At 33.1% G+C, this 13,679-nt stretch overlaps 1 protein-coding gene across 3 annotated transcripts in view; it reads right to left on the reverse strand.

The window, feature by feature from the left end:
• Positions 1 to 13,679, reverse strand: part of pico (ras-associated and pleckstrin homology domains-containing protein pico) — a 133,490-nt gene that overhangs the window by 18,885 nt on the left and 100,926 nt on the right. For 2 of the 3 annotated variants that reach the window (XM_089695736.1, XM_089695727.1), the window contains exons 1-2: positions 4,863 to 5,257; positions 1,347 to 1,530 (exon numbers count right to left, since the gene is read on the reverse strand). In XM_089695736.1, coding sequence (XP_089551862.1) covers positions 1,347 to 1,530; positions 4,863 to 4,985 — 307 coding nt within the window. In that variant the 5' untranslated portion in view covers positions 4,986 to 5,257. Of the gene's footprint in view, positions 1 to 1,346; positions 1,531 to 4,862; positions 5,258 to 13,679 lie in introns of those variants that run through there. The other variant, XM_089695743.1, reaches the window with a different exon arrangement.

A 13,679-nucleotide genomic window follows, 5' to 3' on the forward strand; every position in this document is an offset into this window, starting at 1 on the left:
GTTTCGTGTTGGTGTTTTCGTAATTCGTTTATTTCTTCGCAGGTATAATTGATTTGTTATACCTATATTTGTTGAGTTAGCTATTGTTACTGCTATTCAATAGGAACCTTGGCATCACATTTAGTATTACAAAATAAAAATTGTAAATACATATATGTAAATATTATGAATTGAATATTTGATATATAGAGTTACAAATCCTTTTTAAATTAAGTATTTACTACAATATCTCACTAGTTGAGATTAAAATGTATTCATGAATTAAATATTTCCTTAGTTTAACACTCATTTTACAATACGGCTAAATATAAAGCTTCTCCATATTTTCATTTCATGAACATATTTTCGTCTGAATAAAAGTGAACTAGTTAACGCGTTGCATAGTCAAAATGTTCACTTTTGTGATGTTTATAAGCTTTTTTAATTAATTTGCGCTGCATTTCATGTTAAATAATTTTTTTTTTTAAGTTTACAAAAATTTTGTTTGTATAACGACGGTGATGATTTCCATTTATTTATAATGCTGTTTCAAAAAAATATGTTTGTTTTCTGACTGAAATTTATTTTATAAGATCCTAATTATATGTACAATAGATATTTTAATTTTTGCAGACACGGCAGTTAAGCTTTTAAAACTTCACCTATACTATTACAGTCAACTATTTCAAATCACCAAATACATAGACTTTTTACAAGAAATTAAAAATTTTATGATCTAATATTATGCTTCCATATTTATATTATATTTATTAGTAACTTGAAGAGTATTGGATAATCGGAAGTTAAAAGAAAGGGTTCTCTGCTCCCTATAAAAACTTCCCTTCTATAAACCCCCATTAATTACTATTATTGATGGTTGCGTGTGTAGACGATATTTTTATAATTAAACCAGCTGTCGTATTACGTATTATGTATATTTTTAGAAAACGTCAACAAATTGTTAATGACACACGCCACTTTGAATTATCTATAGAAGAGCTTTACCTTAAGCTTGCTATACTACAAGGATGATATAAACCTTCAATATTTATTTATTAAACAAGACTTATGTAGTTAATTCACAGAGTTAATTCATATAAAAAATAGCGACCGGAAAGCAGAGAAAAGCCGACAAGATTCTGAATTGAATTTTTTATGATACCTATAGGATATTTTTAAGATGGAATTTTTGTGTATCCAAACTCAAACATTCGTCATGACATAGTTTTAACATAACCACCGATTCGGAAAGCAGTTTCTACGGAGAAGAACCAGCAAGACAGTAGTTGCTCTATCAAGAATTTGTTGTGTTATGGAATGTGGATTATAAGATTAGTCCTAAAGATTTATTATACATTTTTACTAACCTGTAGAAACCCTGGATAGTTCTTCATCGTACTCCGAATCAAGTGCGCATAGTTCCCCCAGTATGGCGTCCAGGTCAGCATCCTGGGTCTCTTCCAGGTTAGCCATGGAGAAGCGGTACGTGTCTATCCGGGGCGCGACGATCTCTAGCGGCCGCATGGACGCGTCCGTGGATGAATTGAGACCCTGGAAGATGGTGTGGATTAGTATGGTAAAGTGACCCTATATTCAGTAAATAATGCGGGCTTTAAGGTGGGTAAATGGTAAGAGAAGGTCGTAACCTAATAAGTCTATATTGTTGTATAAGGTAGGTTTATGTGGTCTATTCTTAATGAGTTGATGCCCTGGAAGATGACGTGGCTTAGTATGGTCTGTGGTATGGTAACGTTGATCTTAAAGTATTCGTATATTCTGTATCTAATATGGACTTCAGTATGGGTAGGTAAATGGCAGAAGGTCGTAACCTAACACTTTGTCCTATATCCTGTATAATAATATAAGTTACCCGATACCCTAGTATCCTTTAATTCTTTTTTGGCCCTTTTGATTTAAGGAATATAGTTTTCAATAAAAACTTAATGTTAAGCCCAGTGTCACATATACAGGTGAGATCTACAGTGTTTTCTACGGTAAATCCTACAAATATCATCTCCAACCTTGAAAATATGCATAAACTTTGATTACAACTATGACTTGTCACAGCAAAAGTACGAAACAAAAGGCACCATTTCGAAATTGGCAGAACCAATCGGAAAACGCAACCCGGCACCGCAGACGTGACCGCAAGACCATTCCAACTTGGCAGGATTCACTACGAACATTGCTCAACGTTTTTTAGCTTTTTATTTTTTACTGTTTACTCTACGGCAAACGTTGAAATATCTCTAATGATAATCCCAAAGGTATAGCTCTGATTTATTGCTCTTTTAAAAACTATTAGCCCGTATTACGCAAAGGTAAGGCTAATGAGCATTACTAAATCACGTTATAATACCTTTGAACTTATTTTAAAGAAGGAGATAAATATATTTTTGATTGCACGCATCTCAGTTTGTTATGTTCACATTCAATACGTGAAATGCATTTCGTAATGGCTCGTCAAGTTAAATGTTTGATAACAACTCGTAGTACAAGTCACAATAATGATATTTGGACAACGATATTGATAAACAATTAAATAGATCAACGATCGGAAGTTATATTTGTTATGGCTGATATTTATCTATAATTGATAGTAATTTAAACGTTTATTTCCACGTTATGTATAATAATAGAGTTATCGAATGATACATGAAAAATGTATTAACGATAATGTTAGGAAGGAACGAAGCAATTATCGTATATTGAAAATAAACATTTCGACAGAAAATAGGCGATATTTCTGTATTAATTATTATTAAACAATTTATTGAGGACCATCAGTTGCTGGTAGAGTTCTGATCTTCGAGGACGCGAAATTCAGAAAGCTTTCTTTTGTGTCGAAGCGCAGCTCTAGGTACTGTATTGTTTACGATTAAATGGGAGCAATTTGTGTGAATAAAGTCAAAAACTATAAATTCAATTAAAGGGTACGAGGGGATATTAGCCATCAGGACAGGGAAGTTTTTCCGCCTTGCTGTATATTGGGCAATGCCCTTTTCGTTTATAATAATGAATATCGATTCTTGTTTCATCAAAACTTTTAAGCATTGGAAACATATTTCGCATTTTGTTTCTTCCTGTTGGACTACAGCAGATATAAAATATGTTTTTTAAATATTATCTCATATTTCGATAAGCGTAAAACCGTCAAAATATAACCGAATTGAATTAAATATGAAATCTGAGCGGAAACTGTAAACAACGTTTATCATTTACCACATGCTTAGCTCGTGTCTAGATAGCATTGTGTAAAGCGTCCGGGAATTTGTTTTTAGTGAAATATTAATAACTAGCTGCGCCCCGCGGTTTCACCCACGTGGCTCCACTCCCTGTTGGTCTTAGCGTGATGTTATATAGCCTTCCTCGACAAATGAGCTATCTAACACCGAAATAATTTTTCAAATCTGACCAGTACTTCCTGAGATTAGCGCGTTCAAACAAACAAACAAACAAGCTTTATAATATTAGTAAGTATTAGTGTAGATTCTCCGAACAATAGGACACAAATCAAAGCTTCGGCCCATTACGTAAACGGCACAAGTATTGTATATGCTGATAAAAGCCGATAAACACGTTCATACGAACCAACCAGATTTTATGCTTCGCTTCATATTGCTTGCTATAAATGTACTCGATTTTTGTATTTCCATGTCTTGTAATATTTAGGGTGTGAAAATCTTGTTACAGAAGGGTGTTTTCGTGTTTGGTTTCAGGCGGGTTTTAAAAGTATATGTAGATGTACTAGCCTACAATGATTTACACAATACGGTCAAAGGAAGACAATGCCTGTCTTATGTGATGGATAAATCTCGTTTTAAATCCTTTGTAGAGCTTTATTCATGAAGCTATTGTAACTTATTGTAGAACTCTTTTTATTAATTCGGTTAAACTTTTGATTGATAATAAATTATGTAAAACGCATAAATAATTTTTAATAAGGTAGGTAATTTATATGATTATTAATTTTCGTATGCATTTATTCCAGATGAGATCCTCATTAATATTAACTTACGATTGCGAATTTCCAATAACAAATATTAATTATCTGTGAACTGTAAACGGGATTCGATTGCGGTGTCGTTTTCAATGCTTTGCCGGTTTAACCGCGTGTTTCCTTTATTGAATCTTATTGAGTTGCAGTGTTATAGTGTCACGGATGTTTATTAATAGAAATATTGTCACACTTCAATGGAGGATAAATAATATTGCTAATTCATTGATGCTTTGTAATTGTTTGTTATGGCGCCCGTTAAGTAATTCGGTGTTACCACGCAATGGTGATAATTAGCCCAAAATGTGGCAAATTTAAAAACAGGCAGTTAGACGTACTTTAGCTACTTTTAAGGACGTCTTTCATTCCTTTAAAAGGTATTGTTCGAGTTTATTATAACTTAAAAAATAGAATCGAGAAATGTGTCCGACCCGCAGAACTGCAACAATAACGAAGATTAAATGTAGCGATAAGTTTTTATTGTACACACGACATACATGGAACATGTCACAGCGTCTATTATTACACGCATATAACTCAAGTGGACTTGTTTACAGCCCAAGATCCCAGCAGAGCCCCTGGAATTAATCCTACACCATAAATATGAATATAAATGTCGCACACACTCATCCGCTTAATGCGTGAAGAATTAATTAACTCACACATGTCAACATCCCAAAACATGGGCAGGAACGCATTGTCTTTAGAACAATGACCCTTGTCTAATTATGCAAAGAATATATACAATACGACGCTTATAGTTATCTAGTCAGGAAATTTATCTAACCCTATGTTCTAAAAATACTCGGCTTTCACTACGAGTTAAGTAGAGAGAGTAATATAGGATGGCTGGGAGATATGGCGCCAGGCGGGCGCCGATACGTACCGTAGGCATGTCCGACTCGATAGATTTATTTTCTAACTGTGTATTGACTCTCTTGAGGCGGAAACTTCCTTTAATCGCGGAGAGGAGTCCTCCACGCCGTTTAGTTTCACTCACGTCCATCATTTCGTTCACATTGCACCGAATGAGTCACACACAGGCATGCCGAAATGCCGCGCTCCGTTATTCTTTCACGTTTTTCATAAATCACCAAGGAACTCCGCGGGCCGGGAGCGGGTCGTCGCGCGGTGGACGCAAGCACTAGTCGACCTCGCCACTGCAGTGTCAATATTTGCAAAACTTTCGTTTTCACAATCGATTTAAGTGTAGCAGAACAAAAGGGCGCCGGGGAATCGAACGTGGAGCGTACGCAGCGTCTCGGTTACAACTAAAGTTGCATTAGTGAAGTGCGGCGCGGTGGAGGGCGGGGGGGAAGCGGTCCCGCAAGCCGCAACTGGCAACTCGCAAGTTGGGCGAGGGAAGTCGGCGTGCGACGCGCGCGTTCCCTATAACACGTGTCCTTACTCCTTTGTTGATCCTGGCGACGTCGCAGCTCGCAGGGACTTGCCACCCGCGTCCACGATCTCCCCGAAGCTTTCAATGAATCTCATTCAATGCCCATACAGATGTAAACAACTTCAAAAATAATAACAATGTTCGCTTATTAGTTTAGAACTGTTGTAAGTGTGATGCGGCACGCATATCACAGAAATAGAACATGTAGTATCTTCGGAAGTGAACTGTCTACTAAATTTGAGAAAGTACAATAGTTTATTTTTTAAAAGCAATAACTATAACGCATACGGTCATTAATCAACCGAGCGAATCATCTATCTTCAGAAAGTGATGCAGTCATTATTAAATAGATGGGAAATGACATACCTACTATGTTTTAGGAACGTCCCACAAAAGTAAACTAGATATTCTGAATCTCTCTATCTTACTCTACATTCTTTATTCCATCTTTTTACTTATGTTTAAAATATGTTTACTTTTTTGTAATGTCCTTAATTTTAAAAAACAAGAATTGCCCATTTTTCGTAAAACTGTTACATCTGGCCACACTACACTGCGGAGGCGGGTGCGTGCCCCGCAGTAACCCTCCCCCGCCACTCCCGAAATTCTGTCGTATTATTTAGGGTGGCAATCCGCAATAAAGATCCTGGGCCCGTTTATGGATGTTCTATTCGTTTAAATTTACCATTTAAAGTAATTAAAGGAAGAAGGATAGAAGCTATTTAAGAAATGGAACTTCATTATGCTTAGACCTGTAGTAAATCTTAAGTCTTATACCTAGGATGTTCAAGTTACAGTTAATTAATAATTTGTAGAGACCTCTGAAATTTTCCTTTTAAACTTTTTATAATAATTGTTGATTACATAATAATATAAATAAGGAATTATACTTTGGTGACGTCAATATACAACACGTAATGCAAATTTAAAGAAGCCCTCAAAAAGAAAAACAATAACTATTTAGACATTCCCAACAAAATTTCTTAATGCCGGGATACTTATACAATACAGAAAGGAGGTTAAAAATAAAACGCTTACCAAAAAACCTCCCCGGTTCCTAACACTTGAAGGGACAAATATTTTTAACTTGCCGCTCCGGTTTCGCCATGTCAAAGGGATAAAAAGTATCCTATATTAATCCAAGTCTTAATCTCCCCGTGGGCAAAATTTCATTCATATCCGTTTAAACTTTATAAATATACACATCTAGTTAAATAAAAATCATGTGTATAAAATATGATTGGTATATCTATGGACTACAAATAAAGTTTAAAATGCTCATTTCTTGAAATGCATAATTTCTATGCATTTGCTTCATGGAGCACTCCTAATCACTGCTTGTAGAGGTACATATCAATTAGGACCAGGTTCGAAATGCATTTATCATAAATGCTAGCAAGAAACATAGTAAGACTATTTCTCGTACCCGTAGCTTATTCCAGTCATATTTAAGCTTTTTTTACCCTATCCTGTTGGAATATAGTCTATATACAAGATGTGGGTATGATACAGTACTAAAATCAATGAAAAACTACATATTATGTTCCATTGTCACGATGCACCATGTCCGGGATACGCTATATTATATTATAAAGTATATAGTTATAGAAACATTGTTTTTAAAGTTCATAAATATATAATAATGGGAATAAGGGAACAAAAGGGCTAAATTTGTTGATTTAATTGGTTCACCAGTTCCCAGCAAGCCCCACTATAATGTATGAAATGTTGCTCTATGCTCTTAATTAAAATGGCCCGCATTCAATTTTGAGCTAACCTTGTACGCCATTCTCAATTTCCTTATTAGTTACACTTTTTTGTACCGAAATAAACGGCTAAGAGTGTGGTAATAAAATAAATCACTGTTAACAGTTTGTTGTTATGATTTAATATAAAAAATATAAAATATCAACACGCGTGAATAGCGCTTGAAAAGCCCTCATTGAGTGAAATATTTTACAAATAATTGGTGTAATTATTATCTTCACAATTTCGTATTTCGCAAAATAAATGGAAAACGTGTGTGTTTGACTTAATTTAATTATAGCTATGAATTAAAATCATTTACTTTGTGTAACGTGTATACTGTAACAAAGGCAAAATTAATGCTATTATTTTGATTATGAATGGCATTAATATGAACACTATAGTGTTTTATTGGTTGGGATTAAATCTATACTAATATTATAAAGAGGAAAGGTTTGTAATTATGTATGTAAGTATGTATGGTTTTGAGTTTTCACGCATAAACTACCGGACCGATTTTGATGAAAATTGGCACACCTTTTATTGCGAAATATGTACCACGGGCGAAGCCGAGGCGGACCGCTAGTTATTTATAAATATAATGGTTAATGCTATTAAAATTAATCGTATGAAGCTTTTTACTTCCTGACAAAAGTTTTCGTGGATGTGAATTGTGAAGATCGTTCGTTAATACAAAAACCTCTGAAAGTACTGAACTGATTTGACTTAAATTTTATATCAGTTTGATAACAGCTATTGTGTGAGTTTGTAGCTATAACTTTTGGGCTCTAGGCTCTATCTCTACATTTGTAGACATTGAGTATTTAGTACTTATAAAAAAAAACAAATCGATTTTATGACAAGACATTATTTCAAAATATAAGAACAAGTAAAAAGCTCGCACATTATAAATTTGCATAAATTTTACAATAATTAATTTACAGTGCATATTAATGATTATATTTTTTAATTTGAATTTATATTATATTCAGTATTCTTCTATCGACTATAAATATTGTGAATAGCTGTCATATTAATAACTGATAAATAAAACTAACAGCTACATATTATATCGTGAAGTCGCGATCAAATTAACACTCCATAGAAGGCAGCTGTTCGCTACTAGCACAATAAGATTAAAATATCTAATGTATTTTATGTTGCATACGTATAATATTTTGTATTTAACGTTCTTCATTTATTGCCATTTTTTATATATACCTATGTATAATTTTTTTAACATAATCTTTAGAAGAGAGACTAATCTGGTAGAGTCGTGAAAAAATTATTTCAATGTTTGGTTAAGTTTTACAATTTAGTCTTATTTTAGTCTTTTTTGTGCAACACAGAAACTTCTATTAAAGCATGTTCAAGATCAAACTTAAAAAACAAAAACCAAAAAAAAAAATGAAAAAATATAATTTTATTCACACAATTATCTAGGTACCTATAGATATAATCCGGATTAAACCAACCTGGGATTTATTTCTTTACACCTAAACCCAAAGGGCTATTTCATCTACAATACACTAGATGTATTTGCATCCCACGTCTGGGGGTCCATCTGCCGAGCAGGTGTCTCCACCACCTGTCAATACTGCATTCTGACCCGTATTCGCTTACCGGAAGCGAACGATACAGCTTGTGAATATGTGCAGTGTTTTGTTTATTGTACGATTATTTTATTTAAATATGTAGTATAATTAAAGTTATAATCATCATGAGCAAAATACTACGGTTTTACTAGGTACAGTGTTTTCTTGCTGTTTTTCAAAATGTGTAAGTGAGACAAAATATTTAGCTCTTTAATATGTATGATCAATTTTTACTAATTTTGAGTATCTACAAATCTTATGTTGATGAATAATCAATTGCTTATACATATATGCAAAAAATTAACAGAATCCATGATTTACAACCAATTCATACTTAAAGACCAAAGACATGCCATAAAGGAAGTTAAATGTGCAAGCACATTTGTCATAGCTCAAAGCCGGGGCGTTCCGCTAGTATAGGCAAGTACAGATTACATCGCAGCTTCAGGCAGGTGCACAGTTATCTCGAATGCACCAAAACTCGCGTTTATTCGTAAGAATATTCAACAGCCAGATGTCGTATTTATTGGGTCCGGACGCACACCTGTCCACTTCACCTGTAGCTACCGATCCAATGTTTTTATTATCACATAAAAAACATATTTCCATATTATATTCATCGTTTGTTTATTATTACGCGTGCAATTACAATTCTGATAACGATGTATCCTTTGCTGCATTACAAATAATATTTTCTAAGATTCACCAATTAAAGATTTAGGGGAAATTGAAACGTATATGCTTGGATAACGGTTTCAATTCGCTTGCAAGTCCACATTACTCGCGTTGAAAATCACAGACAGTCACCAAAGCCGTGAAAGCAATATTCTTGATATTTCAAAGGGATAAATATGGCTTATAAATCGAAGTCGTTTGACGAACAATTAGGGGTGAAATACCTCTTGTTTTTGATTGTGTTGTATTGTTTATTTGTTCTCCTTAGGAACTTTTGTTTTGTGTTTTTTAATAAGAGTTGTTGCTAAAGGTTTAATTGGTCAAGGCCTTTGAGTTAATTTAATGACTGTCATCAGAGGCCGACTTCTTTAAACGTGTCCTCCAAGGTGCCTCCAGTCTAATTACGAATGAAGTATCCGTTAGTTTTATTCACAAAACATTATAGTATGCAAAAAGTGAAGGAATAAAGATTCAAAGAACAATATACAAAAACTTCAATAATTTATTCCGTAAAATGTGTGAAATGCATAACAAATAAACGAGTATTCAGGGCGGTATGCTAATAAATTAATAACAACCTTATTTAAATATTCATAACGCTTCCAGTAATAAAATAATCAGTTTATTTACATTTTTTACCATCTGTATTGACATGCAACACATAAAATCTAAACAAAAAGATGCAGTAAAAATGTGGCTTAACCTAAAAAATCACCGGAACACCGAACATTCAATACACTGCTGTTTTTACGGCAATATATTTGAATTTAAAATACAATGGTGTCGTTTTCGAAGGCTAATTTAATTTTTAAACTTTTTAATTTTATATTGTAAAGAGTTCCATTATTGAATGTATTATATGGAAGAAATCACAGTTTACTGTTCTGTGGAAGAAATAGATTTGATATAGTCAAAAGATTTGGTAATGGTTGCTTAAAGTATTTTATAGAGATAACATGCTATGTATAGAAGTCATTTTACGTATATATGTAATTCAATTGATGATGAATGAAATTTTTATTTTTTGTGACTATTAACTGCATAATGTAATAAATATTTTAGATATTAAAAATTATTTTTTGGGTATCTCAAAAATACAGCATGTTGGATAAAAAAAGTTACACTGTTAGCTGCTATCTGTTTATAATTTGCACTCTTATGTTTCCGATGACCATAATGTATTGAGTATTTTTACAAGATATACAAGTCAATCTTCCATAAACAAATGTTACACAAAGTAACAAGTTTATCGGATAATTAGGTAATTCTTATTTCGTATAAGCAACGACCTACTTGGAAGAATGACCATATAATTTGTATTCTTTAAGAGTATCAGATAAATGGCGGTCATTTGAAACTTGACTAATTGATTTTTTTGTATATTTCGTAAGAGGTTTTTGTATAAAGTATAGTTCTGTGAAGTGGTGAAAGTTTAAATAGTTATAAATTATTTTAGAGATGAATAAAAGAAAATGAATGAATGAATGATGATAGAAAATCTATAGGCTCTTTAAAATCTGTGGACGTTTATGTATTTTGATGGTATGTGAGTTTAGAAGTTTGCTATTTATTATTAACTCAGGCCCCGGAACCATAGACACAATAGAAAATCTATTGTGTCTGGGACCGATCGGGCCGCTTGGGGCTCAATGGGTTATGACGATAAATTAAATATTATCGACTGATTCAAAGTTCTTGAAGATTAAAGTTAGAGAAACATATTATAAAGACTTTTTACATAAAAATTATTTTCTAAAATACTTCAATTAACATTTTTTTTTTCAGAATAAACGATGACGTCGTTGCGCTTTTTACTTACTGTATTATTTAAGACACTGATAAGTTCTGAAATAGAATAACGGAAGATTAAATAGGGAACATATTTGAATTAAAAATTCAGTTCTAACGCCTAAAGCTGTTTTTTTTTTGTCTGAAGAGGCAACAGCTGTCTAACAGCGGATGGAGATGAAAAAATGGATGCGCACGCTCCATAGTAATGCGGTAAAAATAGAAAAAAAACTGGTCAAGTGCGAGTCGGACTCGCGAACGAAGGGTTCCGTATTATGATCTATAATAGAAAATCACGTTTGTTGCAGGTATACTAATTTTTAATAGTGAGAAAAAAAATGCGAAATAAACACGTGGTATTTGTTGTTATAGCGGCAATAAATATACATCATTTGTGAAAAAATCAGCTTAATTCTAGCTGTCACGGTTTATGAGCTACAGCCTGGATACAGACAGACAGACAGCGGAGGCTTATAATAGGGTCCAGTTTTACCCTTAGGGTACGGAACCCAAAAAAAAGGTTTCTGAACGTTATGTCGACTGTTTAATAGTACTTAGTTTCTTCTTGAGTAGATGTTATTGGCATCGTTTGTTATTATTGATTGTGACGTAAAAGGAAATGCAATTGAATATATTGTTACAGATGTATTATATTATATACCTAATAAGGAATATGAAATCTTTCAACAAGTTTCTGGAACAGCGATAAAATCTCAAAAAGCAGATGAGTTTGTATGTTTTATGAGTGAGATTTTTACTGCGATCATCATATCCTTTTTTGAAAATGAGTCCCAAAAACAAGGTACTTATATTTTTATGAAACTGGATGTTTTTTAGTTAAATTAATTGTGAACTAACTACTCCATTGAAATGTTACATTTTTTAGGCCTAACCTTGCAGTTTTTAGAGGACGCAATTTTATGTTTTTGATGTGTAGGGGGGGTCAGTGAGTAGCTAAAACCAAGTTTGTGGGGTTGCCACCCTTGTCCCACGGCCGCCATCTTGAAAATAGCGGTTGAAATGGTTTTTACGATATATCTCTTAAACTATTTATCTGATAAAAAAAATTGTTAGCATTATTTGTTGCAAATTAAATTTTCTACAACTTTTGTCCAGTAACTTTTTGTCGTAGAACTATAAATAAAAAAGTTATAAGCGAAAACGTTCAGAAATTAGAGCTTTTTATATTTTTCAATAAAACTTTTTTTTATCAATTTACGAAGAAATGATATCAGACCATTTTTGTAGATTGTTTTTCGAGGAACAACTTTTATATACAACATTTTTTCATTACGTCAATAGCTAAGGTTTTACAGCGCTCTGAAGTGAGTACTATTTTTCAGTACTCCTAACTATACAATATATAATGGCGATTGGCTCTTTTCCCAGACTCCAGAACAATGGAAGCACACTGCAGAACATTTCAGTCCTGCTTTTTGACGAAAAAAACGCGCTTCCAGACTTCAAGTCAGTTCAGTCAATAATTAATTATTAATAATATTGCAAAATTAATTATTAATTATTAAAAATATTAAAAACAATTACTGATGACAAATTATTATTAGTACACACATAATATATGTATACTGTATAGTTAAGAGTACTGAAAAATAGTACTCACTTCGGAGCGCTGTAAAATCTTAGCTATTTACTTAATGAAAAAATGTTGTATATAAAAGTTGTTCCTCAAAAAACAATCTACAATAATGGTCTGATATCATTTCTTCGTAAAATGATAAAAAAAAGTTTTATTGAAAAATATAAATATCTCTAATTTCTGAACATTTTCGCTTATAACTTTTTTATTTATAGTTCTACGACAAAAAGTTACTGGACCAAAGTTGTAGAGAATTTAATTTGCAACAAACAATGTTAACAATTTTTTTTATCAAATAAATAGTTAAAGAGATATATCGTAAAAACCATAACAACCGCTATTTTCAAGATGGCGGCCGTGGGACAAGGGTGGCGACCCCACAAACTTGGTGATAGCTTCACACTGAACCCCCCTACACATCAAAAAAATAAAATTGCGTCCTCTAAAAAATGCAACCCCAAATGTAACTTTTCAATGGAATAAACTGTTTCGTTTAAATACAAATTAAAGACGCTTAATTTCTTTCAAAAGCTTCAAATAAAACCCTGTCAACAGATACCCAAAAAGGCACGTTTCGTTCCACAATACAATAAATCTGTTTCACAAAAAATATACGTGTGGTATCGCAAAATCATAGGCATAATACCAGTATGGGTGCACCTGCGCACCGGCTGCTCGGAACACGTGTCCCGATACAGCTTTCTTTTATTTGTTTAATTAATTATGCTATATTTATCTGTGTATTTATAATCTGTGGCCGGCGCCCGTGTAACGGTGTAACTCTTTCTTTTATATATAAATTGTTAAGGAAAAACTAAATCGATCGAACTTCGCTTGACACGCTGCCGCGTGTCTAGATGCCTGAAAATGGTTAGGTGTGGAGCTTTCAAATAATAAAAAGAA

The sequence above is a fragment of the Colias philodice genome, chromosome 1 (genome assembly GCF_061535455.1).
Source record: "Colias philodice isolate Cphi_HAF_F1 chromosome 1, ilColPhil1 Martin Lab GWU primary, whole genome shotgun sequence".
Taxonomy (NCBI): domain Eukaryota; kingdom Metazoa; phylum Arthropoda; class Insecta; order Lepidoptera; family Pieridae; genus Colias; species Colias philodice.